The 17543-nt window shown below is 48.9% G+C and overlaps 1 protein-coding gene across 1 annotated transcript in view; it reads left to right on the top strand.

Moving 5' to 3' along the window:
* The window catches only part of ZFAT (zinc finger and AT-hook domain containing), a 257978-nt gene that overhangs the window by 220588 nt on the left and 19847 nt on the right, over positions 1–17543 (top strand). Inside the window, exons 13-14 of the mRNA XM_007940573.2 lie at positions 3884–4010; positions 9230–9360. Coding sequence (XP_007938764.1) covers positions 3884–4010; positions 9230–9360 — 258 coding nt within the window. The remainder of the gene's footprint in view (positions 1–3883; positions 4011–9229; positions 9361–17543) is intronic.

Below are 17543 nucleotides of genomic sequence, written 5' to 3' on the forward strand. Positions count from 1 at the left end.
ACTCTTTATTTTGAATTGATAACTAAAGGTTCCACCTACTTTGGTAACTCACCTACTTTGGTCATGTTGTCAGAAGGAACCATTCCCTGGAGAGGGATATGCTTGGTAAAGTGGAGGGTCAACGAAGAAGGGGAAGGCCCTCAATGAGATGGATGGACACAGCGGCTGCAACGACGGGCTCAGGTACAGCAGGGATCATGAGGCTGGCACAGGACTGGACAGTGTTTTGTTCTACTGTGCACAGGGTTGCTATGTGTCAGAGAGGACTCAGCGGCACCTAACAACAACTGAAGGTCCAGAATCAAGCAATTACTCCTTTCCCAAACAAAGCAGACCTCAGGGTAACCAAGTCTTTGATGAGGAGAGCATTCTCATTATAGAAGTATCTCAGCAAACAGTGCAGAATTAGAATACTGATATTTTAATGATAAAATGAGGAAGAAAGGTCTGGAGATCTGCTTCTGAAGATGAGCCAGTGAAAGTCCTGTGACACACAGTGGCTGAATCTGGACCGATCACGGGGATGGCGCAGCCCTGGGCAGCGTTTTCTTCTGCTGCGCACGGGCTGCTGTCAGTTGGAGGCAGACTCAGCGGCAGCTAGCAGCAGCCATGTAATGGAGATAGTAGTGATTGGCAGTTGCCTGCCAACATCACAGATAAAGAGATGGCCGCTTATGCTGTGTCTCCTAATGGAAGCACACACTATAACCCATGAAGCATTCTTGCTGAAAAGGGAACCAGCCTCTGCTCAAGCTTCTGTATCTGAACACTGATTTACAGGAAATGCAGAGGGGATACGAGCAGGTTTTATGATTCCATGGTCATAATCAGCAAAAGCCAGCCTGGTGCGAACTCTGGGAGGCAGCAGTCTGCTTTCTTCACTAAGGAAACTACCAGCGGAAAAAGATGAATGAAGAACCAGCAGGTTCAAAGTCTTGTTCAACATAGCAATCAATTCTGATGCGTGGACCTTCCTTAGATTTGGTTTGAACAACGAAGCTGTTAGAAACTGAGATAATTGGGGACATTTGAATACTTCCTAAATGTATGTGCATATTAAGAGATTGTTAAAGGTTTCAGGGTAACAGGGCTATTGCCAAAACCCACCGCCATTGAGTCAATCCCCACCCCTAGTGACCTTGTAGGACAGAGTAGAACTGCTCTATAGGGCTTCCAAAGCTGTCAGTCTTTATGGAAGCAGACTGCCTTATTTTTCTCTCACAGAGTGGCTGGTGGGTTCAAACCACCAACCTTTGGTTACCAGCCAAATACTTAAATCACTGTACCACCAGAGAGCTCTCCTTAGTGGTATTGCAGTATGTTGTAAAAGTTTTTTTCACCTTCGAGAGAAACCTTCTGAAATATTTACAGATGAAGGGTATGGGTTCTGGTTTGCTTTTTCAAAGTCATTCAAGGGCAAGGGGCAGATGGTATGAGGATGCAGATGAAACACGGTTGGCCAGCATGGATGCCTGTCCAAGTGGAATGTGAGTGATGGGGATGTGGAAGCTCATTATACTCATGTCTCTGCTTTTGTGTTAATTTAGAATTTACTGTGAACAATGTTTAAGATATAAAAGGCTATATATATGCTTTGGCGTCTGACAGACTTCTTTTGAATCCTGTCTCTTTCACCTATAAATTGCCTGACTCTGAGCCATTATTAGCTTCTGTGGCCTCAGTGTTCCCATCTGTACAGTGAGGTAACAATACCTGGAAGGACAAAAGGCTCGAGAGAAGCAGTGCATACAATGCTAAGGCCAGCAATCTAGTTCCCAAAAAGCCCTCAGTACTGGCCGCTGTTGTGATAATGATAGATGACAGTGATGGTGGTGGTGGTGGTGGTGGTGTCATCAACATCACATCCTTCTCTAGAGTAAAACAACTAATCCCCTCAGGTGTCAAGTTCATACTCCACAGATTTGCTCTCTATAAGCAAAATAGACAACTCCTGATGTAAACTCGGTCTTGGGCGGGAAGTACCTTTATAAATACAGGCAGCAGTGCCCCTCATCTCTAAAGGCCTGCCAGATTCCAACACAGCTGAGCTGTGAACCCAACATAAATAGCTGACGCCACTGCAGCAGAGCAGCCCGGAAGCTGGCATGGCTGGTCACCAGTAGATACCACTCTGCCTCTCCTGGCAGCTTTGGCTGCCATTGGCTCTCACGAATGCCTGGCAGTGAGCACCCTCCTTCCCTCAAGTGACTGTCACACAGAATGAGATGGGGAAGCTGTTCAGTGTGCAACCTGTTCTTTCACAGTCTAAGGCATCACTTAGTAATGGCATATCACCAGTGTGGCTAATATGTTGTTTAAAGGTACTCAAGAGGAACCATGAATCTTTTTGTTCATTGATGTTGTTGTTATGTGCTGTCGAGTTGGACTCGACTCATAGCAACCCTCCTTGGGTTTCTGAGGCAATATCACTACGGAAGTAGATTGCCCAACTTTCCTTCCGAGGAGTTTGCACCACCAGCCTTCTGGTTAGCAGTCAAGTGCCTTAGGCACTAGGCTACCAGAGCTTTGTTCATTGATACATTCATCAAATATTACTGGATGTCTGTTGTGTGTCAGGTTGTACATACCCAAATAAACTTGCCCACCCTTTTCTGAAACTCTGTGTTAGCTACTGATAAGTGCTTTAGAGCGTGGTAATGTTGGCTCCCATACATTTTGTCTAAAGTCTTTCTTGGTGTTCTTTAGTGGTGATACTTATGTTGCCTGCCTTACAATTTTGTTTGCTTCCCCCAACTCTTCCGGAAAGAGATCATTATTAATATCTAGGTCTTGTATAAAGCCTGTCCCCCTCTTCTTTTTTTGAGATACAAGGCACTTACGAATGTTATTTTAACTCCTCTTAGCCATTGTTGTTGTTGTCTTTTGCCATTGAGTCAATTCTGACTCACAGTGACCCAATGTGATGTAGTAGAACTGCCCCTTTTCTAGGCTGCCTTTCCCCTGTGGAGCTGCTGGTGGGTTCGAATCATCAACCTTTCAGTTAGCAGCCAAGTGCTTACCCATTGTGCCACCAGTACTTCTTCCTCATACCCATTACAAGAGTACTAATTTTGCCCAAATACATTTGTATGTATGTGTGGTTGGCTTTGTTTATCATATCAGTCTTATAAAAATAAAGTTGACATGGAAAGGTAAGATTTACTCAGCTCTTTCTGTGGGCCAAGCTCTCCACTACAAGATTGACAAAACCAAAACAACCAAACTCACTGCCATTGAGTCAATTCTGGCTCATAGCGACCCCCATTGGATTTCTAAGGCTGTAAATCTTTATGGAAGCATCCTGCCTCATCTTTCTTTCATGGAGTGGCTGGTGGGTATGAACCACCCACCTTTTGGTTAGCAGACAAATGCCTTAACCACTATACCGCCAGAGATCCTACAAGATTGACAGGTGTTATGTCATTATCCACACCGCTCTTCTTGCCACTATCAGCTGCTTCGTTGCTGTGTCCCTACCTCTAGTGGCCACATAGTCTGAGGCCCCAGTATGAGAGGTGCATCGGAGACAGTCTTGGTAGCAGTGGGAGGAGACCGAGCAGCCATTAGAAGCACAGATAAGCAGATCTAGGCATAGCCAAGCTCATCCTAACAGCACGCTCTGTTTCCTAAGGCAAGACTGTGTAGGAGAAATCTTTCCACCCAAATTGTTTTTCATGTATCTTGAGACTTGCAAAGAGACATTTTTTTTCTGGAAAACAGATTTATTGGAGCAACTAATTTCCCAGGGATTCCGAATATGTGGGTGTCACTAAGTATGAGTTGGTCGTGTGCATTCACTTGGTGTTGATGCAAGATGTTGCACCTTCTGGGTAACTGTTAATATTCTGGAAGGTCACTTAGATGATACTGCATTTTTATTTAGCCAGCCACAGAAACTCCTGAGGAACCATCCACCCAGTACCTCCACATCACAGAAGCCGAAGAGGACGTTCAGGGAACGCAGGCTGCGGTGGCTGCACTCCAGGACCTGAGATACACCTCTGAGAGTGGTGAGTCTCCTCACGGTTCTCGTGTACCCCCTAGAACAGGCCTTTAACACACGTCCTGAGAGCGTCCATTTGGGAGGGAGTGAAGTTAGTCAGGTGATGGGCCTGACTGGCATTCAGACTGCAGAGGCTGGCCCATTGTTGGGCACCTGGCATCTCTCTCTCCAGAGATGTGCAGGAATATACTTCCCACTCTCTGTCATATTTGACCCTCAAAACAATCTGTGGGAGAAGCAGATCTTAACTCTTCTCCTGTCTCAGAAGCAGAAAGTGGCTTTTCATGGTAGGTGATTGGTTGAGGGTCACCCACTTTGGTCCTGGAATCTGGATCTCCTGACTTCCTATTGAGGTGTCTTCACCATTCCTGCTTCTTTGTGGACATCTATTCCGGACTCAGACCATAGACCTACGGGACCAGGCAGGCAATAGCAGAGATGGTGTGGCCTTTGCCACTGGAGAGGGTGAGACTGTGGCCACGCCAGGACCCAACATCCACTGAGGTGCACAGCTGCTGTCAGTTCCACTTGAGGCCCCCTGGCAGAGACAGGGCCCAGGACTTCTGCTTCCCAGTTCTTGTAAGAAGAAGATGAGGATTTTTGTGTCAAATGTCATGAATTTTAAAAGTTAGATCATGTTAAAGAGTAATCTGCTGTGCCAGCTGGGGTCTGACGCATTGCTCATAGAAGGCATCTATTTTTGATGCTTTCTCCAAAATATGAACAGAACATAATTCAGCATCCCATGCCACAACCTGTCTGTTTTTGGGGGACTGAGGCTGAGCAGGTGGGAGGCGTTAAGAGGAAAGTACTAGGTAAAGTCAAATGGTATTAAGAGATAAAAGCCCACTGCTGTTGGGGCAATTCTGACTTATTGTGGCCCTATAGCACAGAGCAGAACTGCCCCATAGGGTTTCCAAGGCTGTAAATCTTTATGGAAGTAGATTGCCTAATCTCCTGTGGAGTGGCTGGTGTATTTGAACCTCTGATCTTTTGGTTGGCAGCCACTGTGCCAACAATGCTTCTTATAGGAGACATGTTGCTGTTGTTAGGTGCCATAGACTGTGACTCATATCAACCCTAAGTACAACAGAACGAAACACTGCCCCATCCTGCACCTGCCTCACAATCCTTGCTATATCTGAACCCATCGTTGTAGCCACTGTGTCAATCCATCTCGTTGAGGGTCTTCCCCTTTTTCGCTGACCCTCCACCTTACCAAGCACAATATCCTTCTCCAGGGAATGGTCCCTTCTGACAACATGACCAAAGTAGATGAGATGAAGTCTGGTCATTATCGCTTCCAAGGAGCATTCCAGCTGCACTTCGTCCAGGACAGATTTGTTCATTCTTCTGGCAGTCCATGGTGTTTTCAGTATTCTTCACCAGCACTGCAATTCAAAAGTACCAACTCTTCTTCAGTCTTCCTTATTCACTGTCCCACTTTCACATGCATGTGAGGCTGTTGAAAATACCATGGCTTGGCCTTAGTCCTTCAAAGAGACATCTTTGCTCTTCAGCACTATATTTATTTATTTTTAATTCTTTATTTTAAGAGTTTGTTTTACATTCAACATTATGTGTACATTTAGTTTCACTCCCCATTTACCATGCCCAACCCTAACCCATTCTCCTCCCCTCCCTGCCCAGTAACCCTCCCTCTGTGCCCCTCATAGTTATGTACTCCTGTTTGTCCTGCATTTCCTCTATGTGAATGTTGCCTCTCTGGTGCCCTGTGGTCAATTGCTCTATGGGATGCATTTCCATAGAGTATGTGGGTACATCATCACCCTGGGTTGAGTGGTCTGCATGTACATCTTATTTACTATTGGGCTGGGAACCAGCCCTTGGGAGTGAGCTTTATTCCAGGCACAGAATGTATCCCAGGACCATAGTTTTGGGGGTCTCACCAGATTCCATCTGACCAGTAATTCTGGTCATTATCGAGTTTTTGGATTTTGTTCCACGTTTTTCCTCCCACTCTATCAAGGATCTCCAGATTTGATCCTGCCTTCTTCAGCACTTTAAAGAGGTCTTTGGCAGCACATTTGCCCAGTGCAATACATCATCTGATGTCTTGACTCCTGCTTCCACTGCTGTTTATTGTGGAACCAAGTAATAGGAAATCTTTGAGAACTTCAGTCTTTTCTTCATTTATCGTGATGCTGCTTATTGGTCTAGTTGTGAAGATTGTTTTCTTTATGTTGAGGCACAATCCATATTGTAGACTGTAGTGTTTAATCTTCGTCAGTAAGTGCTTCAAGTCATCTTCACTTTGAGCAAGCAAGGTTGTTTCATCTGCATATCTCAGGGTGTAAATGAGTCTTCCTCTAAGCCTGATGCTGCGTTGTTTTTCATATAATCCAGCTTCTCAGCTTATTTGCTCAGCATACAGATTGAGTAAGTATGGTGAAGGGATACAACCCTGACACACACTCCTTGGTCTTAAACCATCCAGTATCCCCTTGTTCTGTTTGAACGACAGCCTCCTGATCTATGTACCGGTTCCTCATAAACACAATTAAGTGTTCTGGAATTCCTATTCTTCTCATTGTTATCCATAATTTGTTATGATTCACACAGTTGAATGCTTTTGCATAGTCAATAAAACACAAGTAAACATCTATCTGGTACTCTTTGTTTTCAGCCAACATCGATCTGACATTAGCAACATACACATAGGAGCTTGGAAATCACCACTCCCTCCCACACATAAATCCTTAAACCCCAGGTTATAGGAAAGCTGCAAAGGGAACTCCTTTGGCCTATGCAGGCTAGGGGAAACTGATTGGCAAGGCTGTGTCCACTACCTGGAGCTCAAGGGGACTTGAGAGACAGCGCCTCCACAGGGCAGCCCACAGGAGGGGGCTCATTCTGCAGATGGGAGAGTTCAGCTGTTCAGGGCAGTTACGAGAACTGCATGCCTTCATGTTTTCTTCCTTCATGTTCATTGACTTCGGTGATTGCTCAAGACCTGTAGAATGCAGTCTGTCTTCACCCCCCCCACAAGTGCATGCAATGCACACACACATGCACAAACATACACCTGTACACATAAACACATGCACACATGTGCGCATACACATGCACATGCAGTGCACACATGGACAAATGCACACACATGGACACACGCACAAAACACATGCATACACATACACACCTGTACACATGCTCATACCCGTGTACACACACACACACTCCTGCACAGGCATGCACACGTATGCACTGATTATGCACACATGCACACACATACACACACATGGACGTGTATGCACACACGGGCACAAGCACATACACCTACGTACTCACTCCTTCTAACAGTCCTGCAAGATCTGCTTTTTAGGACACAGTTCAGACTCTGTGACTCAGCATGGCTGATGGCCTGGGTGCTGGACCAGCCTGCCACACATCCCCTGGCCTCCGCTCCAGCCACCAGACCCTGCAGTTCCCAGCACACACACACTCTCTGCTCCCTGGCACATGATCTGAACCTTAGCTCCTCTTGCCTGTACCCCTTTAACCTGCTCCCCAAGCATGTTTCCTGGCAAACTCACTCTCATCTTTAGCATTCATGCTACATGGCATCACTCAGAAACCCAGCTGCCCTCTGCAGGGTTCCCCTCAATGTCTCACTGGCCCCATCCCCATCTCCCAGTATGAACTCCCCAAGGGGCTCTCATAATTGCTCTGTCCCAGTCAGCTGTGAGCCCTGGGAGGAGACAGGAGAGGGACCTAGATCTTTACATTCCCAGGAGGCACAGCATTCCTGGCTGACAGACATCAGCAACAACAATTGGCCGTCAGATCCATCCAGCTCCCGGTGATCTTGTGTGTCAGAGCAGACCTGTGCTCTGTGGGCTTGTCAGGGGCTAGTTTCTGAGAAGGAGATCACCAGGCCTGCCTTCTGAGGCACCTCTGGGTGACTTGAACCTCCAGCCTTCCAGTTAGCACAGACTGTGTTAACCATTTGTATCATCCAGAGCCAGCTGACAGTTTGTGCCTGAGAAATGGTCATGAAGGAGTGAGTTTCAGAGGCCCATGTTGGCATCTTTGGATGTTTGGTGTGGTCAGCTTCAAGGTGTATTTGAAGTGTCTCTGCTCAGGGTCCTATGGGTGGAAAGCCTGGAGTGGTGCATCGTGAATATGTGCAAGTGACTGACGTCACTGCCCGAGTCACCTGACGTGTCCTGCACTCTACCTGGGACACACCATCTGATCTCATCTTGATTCACCTGCCGTAGAACAGGTTCCATGGAAAGCTGTCCATGAGGATGCACATGTTGTGAGAGACTCCATGACATTGTGGGAACATGGAGATCAAGCAGTCATTTCCCTCTTAGGAAATTAGTGGTCAGGGCCAGGATGCCATGTGCAGGGAAGTGACGTGGTTGCACAGGCAGTGAGAGATGTCAGGGTCCACTAAGTAGCTGCTCTGGAGCTGTGGATCCCAATCTTGTGAGATGATTAAAATAGGACCCCAAGCTTAAGTTCGTTAGGAATTCTGAAGCCCACAAGTTTGATTAATTGGGACATCCTTGGATGTTATACCTGCAATTTATATAATTTAGTTGGAAGATTTTTTTGAGTATCTACTATGTGCTAAAAGGTCCCTGGGTGGCATACACAACTTGCTTTTGGCTACTGACCTAAAGCTTGGCAGTTTGAACAGATCTAGCAGCGCTGTGGAAGAAAGGCCTGGTGACCTGCTTCCATAAAGATTACATCCAGAAAACCTTACGGAGCGGCTCTTCTGTGTAACGCATGGTGTTGTCATGAGTTGGAATTGACTCAATGGCAACATGTTTGATCTTTTTGGTTTACTGTGTGCAAAGGGGAAACTAACTTGACAGTTTAATGCATTAACTGATCCTTCCTGGCAGTTCCACTTAGAGGAGTCTTGTGTCAGCATTTGTATTCAGCACATCTGGGCTTGCATTCCAGATGTGTGACTTGGTTACCCCATGGCTGAGATAAGTCTCTTTGCTTCTCTGGGCCTAAGCATCCACTCTCCCAAGGGGCCGTGTGTGTGTCATCACAGTACCATCTTCCTCACAGGGTTGTTTGGGGTTTTGAGACTACGTATTACTTCTGTGGTCAGAATGAGAGATGACCGAGAAGCCCTGGAGCCTCTGGAAGAGGCTTCGCCCAAGAGAACAGAGGCTGGGTTTGCACAGTGACCTACAGTGCCAGGCCCTCAATGGTCTGCTGTTTGCTTCTTCCCCGTAGGTGACAGACTCGACCCCACAGCTGTGAACATCCTCCAGCAGATCATTGAGCTGGGCACTGAGACTCATGATGCGACTGCTGTGGCTTCTGTGGTTGCCATGGCACCAGGGACTGTGACTGTTGTGAAGCAGGTAAGGACCTCGCTGGCCGGGACACCTCCTCCCTCCCACCCACTGATTGCCCCAAGGTCTTAACTGCCTCAGGTGAAACCTGGAAGGAAAGTGGTCTAGTCCCATCCTTGTTCATACTCTACCTCCAATTGTGGGACAGTGTCTTCAGTGGCTCTCATTGTGCTGTGTGTGTTGGGGAACGGGGTTTGGGTACAGTGTGATGTATTTCAAAAGAATCTAGAAACTCTTCATAAGGAATCCCAGAGAGAAAATGCACATGCTGTGGACACACTTAGACACACCTCACCATGGAAAGCATGCATGAGCCGCGGGCACCAGTGGGGAGAGTCTACAGGAACTGAGGGAGGGCTGAGGGCCAGGGGGGTTTCCCCAAGGACTGGTCTTTTGAAGCCTCTTTATGTCTTTAAATTTACAATGTCACCTGATTACTCGACACAGGGAGGCTGAAGAACAGGTAGAGTTGTTGTTGTTGTTATGTGCTGTCAAGTTGGACCCGACTCATAGCGACACCTCCTTGGGTTTCTGAGGTGGTACGCTACGGAAGTAGATTGCCCAACCTTTCTTCCAAGGAGTGGCTGGTGGGTTTGAACCACCAGCCTTCTGGTTTGCTGTCAAGTGCCTTAGGTACTATGCTACCAGAGCCCCCCAAAATACACTACTCAATGCAAATTTCAAAAACAGTTGCTCTCCTACATGCATCATGCACTGCACGGCGAGGCATTCTTGTTTCCCTTCTCTGGTGCTGGGGGGCAGCGTTGCATGAGGGAATCCAAACATGAAAACCACAGCACATTCACGTCCGCTTCTAAAGCCTGACTGAGCACCTACCTGGTATGATGTCCTGGGCTGGAGCAAGACAAAGTCCCCAATATCAAGGTGCTCCCCACACGAGGGAGAAGGGAACACATCCCTGCTTACTAAGAGGTGCACTAGAATTCACACTGAAGTGGCTTAAGCACTCTCATTAAGATCTCATTTCCCTATTGGAAAAAAAAAAAAAAAAAGCAACCCTAAACCACGGTTTAATTCAAAGAAATCAAAACCAATTTGCCTACTAAAAACAGCTACATTGAAATTTAAATGATAAGACATTGAACTGAATTCAGTGACATTCTTTCACCTAAGAGAGCCAGAACCATCACAATCCTTTCCTTATAATGTGAGCATTTAACATCCACCTGCCCATCCATCTGTCCATCCGTCCATCTATCCTCTCACCCATCATCTGGACGTCCTAAATTCTGGGCCAGTCAGACAAGAGAGTAACTAGGATGTACACATTCTGAAACATTTATAAACACAGTAATCAAGACTTACACAGTGACTGCTCTTAAGCCCGGTGTTCACAGCAAGAAAGAAGAGTCCCTGAAGGGAGCCCCTGAGGTCTCCCACCGCGAGCCGGCGTCCCTGTGTACGCTGACTGCACCAGTGCTTCTGGGCCTACTGCCTTGTCACGCTGTCAGGCTGATGCCCCGCAGCCCAGCTGAGCTGTGTGCTAAACCCCACGACCTTACATGTCGCTGCACTGCCTGCAATGCCCAACAACTCTCGCTTCTGAGTGGCAGCAGTCCTGCTCTTGGAAGGAGATGCAGCTCACATCCCGCAGCACCTGCCAGCAGTGCACGAGAGGAGCTGGGACCCCAGACACCCCAAGATCTCCTGACACCATCCCAGTCAGACCTGTCCTGTCAGGACTCCAAATGCCCAGATGCAAATGAAGAGACTCATAAGACAAGGCGAGGGCTGCAATCTGGTGTCACAAAGACAACTCAAGGAGTGCTTGGCCTGGAAGAGTATGAGCCTATTCCGGGTCAATGCAGACTATCAGCCAGGGCAGGACTGAAACATCAATGGCCTGCTGTCTGAGGAGGAGGGTCTGTAAGACAGGCCGTCCAAACATCCATCCGCACAGGCTGCGGCTCCTATCCACGGATCGAGGACGTGTCCATTCCCGAGAGAATGACTTAGACTGAGCGTCATGGTTTGCACGAGTGCTGGGCACTTGGAGAAACAGTCATGGAGATGCGTTAGAAGTCCACTTTGCACAGTGACCTTCCAAGCAGGTCTCTGGGACACATCACTGAGGAGGCACTACTTGAGAGCCACTTGAAGGAATGCCTTTACCTGTCAGTGCCAAGAAAAGCTATCCTTTCCCATCTGCTAACTGTTCTGGTTTCCCTCTTGTTTTCTGTTCTGAAATTCAGTGTCAAGTGTACAGTCCAATTTGGGTAACTCAAGCAGCACAGGCCTCTCCCAGGTCTCTGCTCAAACATCGGCACCATCTTCCTAACAGTCCACACTCCCCGGCCCCATCTCCCCCATTCCTTGCTCTTTTCTCCACAGCATGCCTTGCCATTTAACATCCTTCACGTGCCACTTGTCTCTTTGCGTATTATCCATTTTCCCAGCAGAGAATAACCACCATGGTGATGGCAGGCGTGGGCCACTCCCATATCCCAGCAATGAGAACGCTGCCTGACAACAGCAGCACTCCTGTCGATTATACTGACAGTGTGAATGAATGGATAACTGCGCAAAGCCCCACGTCTGCACTTTAACTCTCTCCATGAACTTGAATTTTGATTCTCAATTATGTATTTCCCTGCTTCTGACATACTTACTTTTTTTTTCTTTTAAGTATTTCTGTAAGCCAGCTTAAGTCTTTTGTAAAATGAGGTCAAAATGAGGTGGGAGACAGGTTGTTGTTGTTGTTGTTATGTGCCGTCGAGTCGGCCCCGACTCATAGCGACCCCCTCCTTGGGTTTCCGAGGCAGTATCACTACGGAAAGGTAGAGGGATAGATATGGGCAGAGAGATGAAAGGGATGATCTGATTACCAAATACTCTGCATTTCTGCAGATGGCAAGATTCCCACTGAGGACAGATGAGGGATGCGGCGGGGAGCTCTGGTAGCGTAGAGCCTAAGGCACTTGACTGCTAACCAGAAGGCTGGCGGTTCAACCCACCAGCCACTCCTCGGAAGGAAGATGGGGCAATCTACTTCCATAGCGATACTGCCTCAGAAACCCAAGGAGGGGTCACTATGAGTTGGGTCCAACTTGACGGCACATAACAACAACAACAACAACTCTACCTTGTTCTTCAGCCGCCCTGTGGACACTGACTCGATGGCAGTGAATTGGGTTTTGGTTTAGCATATTTTGAGATCTTTTCAAAGTTCCCTGCTTCACATGCATCTTCCACAGGACCCAGAGCTCATTCTGTGTTTGAGGAATGAGCTCAGAGAGCAGGCAGTGCTGTCACTCCGACCCCAGAGGCCCTGCATGAGTGCCAGTGTCTACTTCAGTCCACTGGGCAAGAACAAGCAGGTCATTCTGTAGGAGTCGCCATTTCTGCAGTAACTGTCTCAGCAGTAACCAGTATTGGTAACACTGATTGTTGGTGGCGCCAGGTCTCTGTCCCCCCAGGGCATCTTGTCTGTACCCCAGACATTGGCTGCCCTGGGCTCACCTGCTGGAGAGTAGACTGCCCACCCCTGCACCAGGTTCTCTGCAGGGCCTAGGGGATTGCCACTATTCTCTTGTGTTTATGGTTTTTCCTTGATGTGCTAGATGGTGTTATGCAGTGCCTTGGTGACAGTAGTGGCAGGTAACCCCAGGGCAAGCAATGAAGGCCACACAGACTTGTAGGCAGCAACCCAGCTCCCCACACAGACCCTCTGCCTGGCACGGTGCAGAGTGATGCCGCCATAGTCCTGTTCCCAGTCCCTGGTGCTCTTCCCACGTGTCTGCACTACTGATTTTCTTAATGCATGGATTGCAGCTCTGCTGGAACCTTCCTGCTCCCGTGCCCTTTGTCCTCTTTGGCTTGGTCCCCATTGGTTGGCACTGGAGGGTGAAGTTGAGGAAATGTGAGTTGGGAAGACAACGGGCAGAGCCTCCTTCATGGGCTCAGTGTATAGTGCTTCATCTGAAAGGGATTTCTAGTAGCAGTTCTCCCTGGAAGACATGTTGGTTGCCAGCCAGCATCAGAATCCACTGGGGATCTGTAGTGCATTACTTTTTATAAGGGAATGTAGTCCATCCTTTGGTGACCACACACACACCACTGCCCTGCTTGCCAGGCAGTGGTTCCAGCCTGTCTCGTATTAATTGCAAGTCCTCATCACCTGCTCCCCTGAAGCCTTTTCCCACTGGTGTCTGTGTAGGACATTGGATGGGAAGAAGTTGCCTTAAAGAAGGAACTTCTCAAATGCAGACTCTCTGGCTTGACAGTAGCTGCCTGCTCTGATCGGCTTGGAAGGGGAGCCCAGATGGGCCTCCTCACCTCTGGGGCTGATGTGGACATTAACATGAGACTTGTAGTCCCCGGGTGGCATGGACAGTTAAGGGCTTGGCTACTAACCTGAAGGTTGGTGGTTCACATCCACCCACAGGCCCTTTGGAGAAAGGCCTGGTGACCTGCTTCTGAAAAGTCAGCCACAGAAAGCTCTGTGGAGCTCAGTGCCGCTCTGACACACATGGGGTTGTCCCGGATTATAGCAAAGTAATGGGGAGTGGGATCTGGTTTCATTATTTTCAAAAGCAATCACTGTTTTCTGTGACAGTGATCTGTTCATATAAGGACATAGCGAGAGACTGCAAACTAAAAACCCATGGGAGCACGGTAGTCAGTGTTTATCCCTTTTCAGAGGATGGTGCAGAAGATATTGGCCATTGCCTTACAGTGTAGCTGAGTTGAGTTCTCTCTCCTACCCTATCCTCAACAAGAACTGAGGGAAGCCCTTCCTTTCTGCTGTCCCTTTAGCCTCGAATAACAGAGGAGCTAATGGGATCTTCCTTTTCTGACTCTCATAGAGGTACTTTTTGGTGTATCCTGGAAACTGATCTCTCCCTGATTTGCAGGCAGTCAAGGTGCAGATGAACTGATCTCTCCCTGGCTCGCAGGCAGAGTCCACGGTGCGGATGAACAGATCTCTCCCTGGCTCGCAGGCAGAGTCCACAGTGCAGATGGACAGATCGCTCCCTGACTCGCAGGCAGAGTCCACGGTGCGGATGAACAGATCTCTCCCTGGTTTGCAGGCAGAGTCCTACTGCCATCGAATCAATTCTGACTCATAGCAACCCCATAGCACAGAGTAGAACTGCACCATAGGGTTTCCAAGGCTGTCCGTCTTTATGGAAGCAGACTTCTTCATCTTTCTCCCACGAAATGGCTGGTGGGTTCGAACTGCCAAACTTTAGGTTAGCAGACAAATGCTTTTAACCACTGTGCCACTAGAGCGCCTTCTAGTAACCACAGCTTCCATCCATTTTAACTGCTTTCTTTCCTTGTGTGATCACTCACTGTGCGATGGAACATCACTTGCATTCCATGCCTCCTGACTCTAGTGTGTCATTACAGTCACGGTGGATTCAAAGACCTTTTGGAAGACCCGTGCAAGGGAATCCCCTCCGTCCTCTGCAGGCCATCGCAGTCAGCTGGATACTGCAGGGACCCAGAATATAAGCACCCTCTGTGTCCCTAAAGCTTCAGAGGAACAAATACTGGGTCCCCAAGCAGTGGACCTGATTCCTGATGGAGACCAAAACCCAGATGCAACTTTTGTCTTTCAGTTCCCCGTGCTTGTGGTCTCTGTCAAATCCTGAAGCCTCACTGACTCCTTCCTCTGTTTCCCCCTTGATCAGGGCACTGACCATGACAACCAGTTTTCAGCTGTACGTTTTGGTTGGTAAGCTTAGACTCCTGCCTGAAGAACGTTGTGGTCCAGGTTATTGATCCTGGGGCCCTGCCAGCTTTAATGGTATCCAGCTCCTAGTTATACCACAGGGATCCTCCCGAAATGTTTCACACTTCCCATTCCTTCTAGAACATTTAACCCGCCGTCTCTGATCAGTGGCCTTCAGCATGCAGGTCCAGACACAGAAGATACTCTTGGGCTCTTGGCAGTGCGGCGCTCGCTCTCCCTGCTCATTAATGCCTGCACCCCCTGTGTCAGCCTGCCTTGGTTCTCCCTCACTCACTGGCATTCTTCTGTCTTAAATAAACCTTGAGGAGCTTTCCGCTCCTGGCCCGAGTTCTAATGGCCAGTGTTCCCGACGTTGGCCCCGTCCCACAGCCCTTTAGTGCTGCTGCTGAGCCTTCTCTTTGCAGAGTAGCTACTACAAATTTCATTCCTTTGTGAAGTGTTTAAAGTGAAAATGAGTGCCGTGAGACAGCTGTGGCCACACGGGAAATGGTCTGAAAGCCGCCTCTGTGCTATCCTGGTGCTCGTTCTCCGTGGAACGCGGCTCCAGCCCACCTGCCGGTGCCGGGCTGTGAACTTTGCCCCTTTCTCTTCCTTTCCTGAGCCCTGACTTCCACCATCATGTGCTGCTACAGCTGCAGCTTCGCCGGTCTGTTTGCGGGACCCCACTTCACTTGCACTTTCACCTTGTCTACTTCAGCCCTGTTTGCTTGGGCGCCTGCTTCCTGACCCAGGGGCTCTTTGAGGCCAGGCATTTTGTTGTGTTGTTGAGTTGTCTCCTCTCTGCAGCTTTACGCAGAGAGTTGTCCCTGCTGTCTGAGGTCGCTGGGCCCGAGGCAAAGATCAGAGTTATACTGGGCCTGAGAGGAGGAAGCCAGAGCTGCGAGCCCTGTCAAACATCAGCTTTCTTCGGTTTGTCCCCATTCAGTGCAGCTTGGGGCTGCCCGCCCTTGTCACTTCCCTGTGCAGGTGCCTCCGTCCTGGCCAGAAGATGTCACTTAGTGGAACCTTGACTCCACAGCCCGTTCCCCCAAGTGTCCCCACATAGAAAATGGCAGGCTCTGCACACCAGGGCTCAGACCAAACCCGGAGTGCCAGTCCCACCTGCACGGTATGTCACTCCACTCCAACCTATCACCAGTGTCCACACACGCTACCTTCACCCAGGAGCCACGGTGGTGCAATGATTAATGATTAGCTGGCTGCTAACCAAAAGGTTGGCAGTTTGAATCCACCCAGACGTTCTGTGGAAGAAAGACCTATCAATCTGCTCCAGTAAAGATTCAAAACCCATTGCTGTTCAGTTGATTCCGAGTCACAGTGCCCCTAGAGGACAGAGAGGAACTGCCCCACAGGGTTCCCAAGGCTGTCAGTCTTCATGGAAGCAAAGCCCAAACCAAAACCACTGCTGCGGAGTCGATTCCAACCCATAGCGCCCCTAGAGGACAGAGTGGAAGTGCCCCAGATGGTCTCCAAGGCTGTCAGTCTTCATGGAAGTACACTGCCTCATCTTTCTTCCGTGGAGCAGCTTGTGGGTTCAAACCACTTAGGCTTTTGGTTAGCAGCTGAGCACTGAACCACTCGCTAGAAAATCCTCTGTCCCATGGCGTACCTTCATCACGTAGCTGGAGTAGTCCTGTCTCCATGGCTGCTGCCTTCATCTAACGTTAAGTCTAGGGCTTCGTCTAAGGCTGCTGCCCTCATCTAAGTCTAAGCGCTTGCTGCTCACAGTGGCCCCTGGTCAGCAGATGCCAGCAGCACCCGTACCAGGGAGCCGACGAGGTGCCCAGAATCCCCGCCTCGTCCCTCCTGCGTCAGCTCTGCATTCTCAGAGCCCCAGAGGAGTTTGACAAATGCCGTCCCAGCTGTCATCCCTGGTTTACAGCAGCTGCTCTTCCCTCCCCTTCCCCCGGGTCTGGATCCCAGTCTTCACCTGCACACAGGGTGATCTTTTAAAACTGCCCATCAGGCCCAAGCATCATGCTTGAGACCTGCCAGTGACCTAAAAACTCTCCAACAGACTTATGGCGAAAAGCTCACTGTAGCGAAACCGTCAGCACTGTTGTTGATTCCTGCCCTCTCTCCAGCCAGTGGGAAGATGCAGTGGGAGAAGCCAGAGCCTTCAAGGGTGTGGCTTGGGGTTTTGTGACTAGTGGGTGGATGATTTTCTCCTGAGGAACATGCGAGGAACGCTCTTAGCTAGCCACAGAGGGGACATAGCAGAGAAGAGCCAAGGTGCGCTCCCCTGAGCCTGGGTGGAACTGCCCCTGCATGAACTGTGAATGGCATGGGAGATCTGTATGGAGGAAAACATGCCCCTGTGTGGGTGGTGCACATGGTTTGTGCTCATCTACTGACCAAGAGTTGACAGTTCAAATCCACCCAGCAGCGCCTGGAAGAAAGGCCTGGCAATCTGTGAGTTTATAGCCACTGAAAGCCCTGTGTTGCACAGTTCTACTCTGACCCACACGGGGTC

Source organism: Orycteropus afer, unplaced genomic scaffold, assembly GCF_000298275.1.
Source record: "Orycteropus afer afer isolate SDZICR_OR568_19922 unplaced genomic scaffold, OryAfe1.0 scaffold00069, whole genome shotgun sequence".
NCBI classification, from domain to species: domain Eukaryota; kingdom Metazoa; phylum Chordata; class Mammalia; order Tubulidentata; family Orycteropodidae; genus Orycteropus; species Orycteropus afer.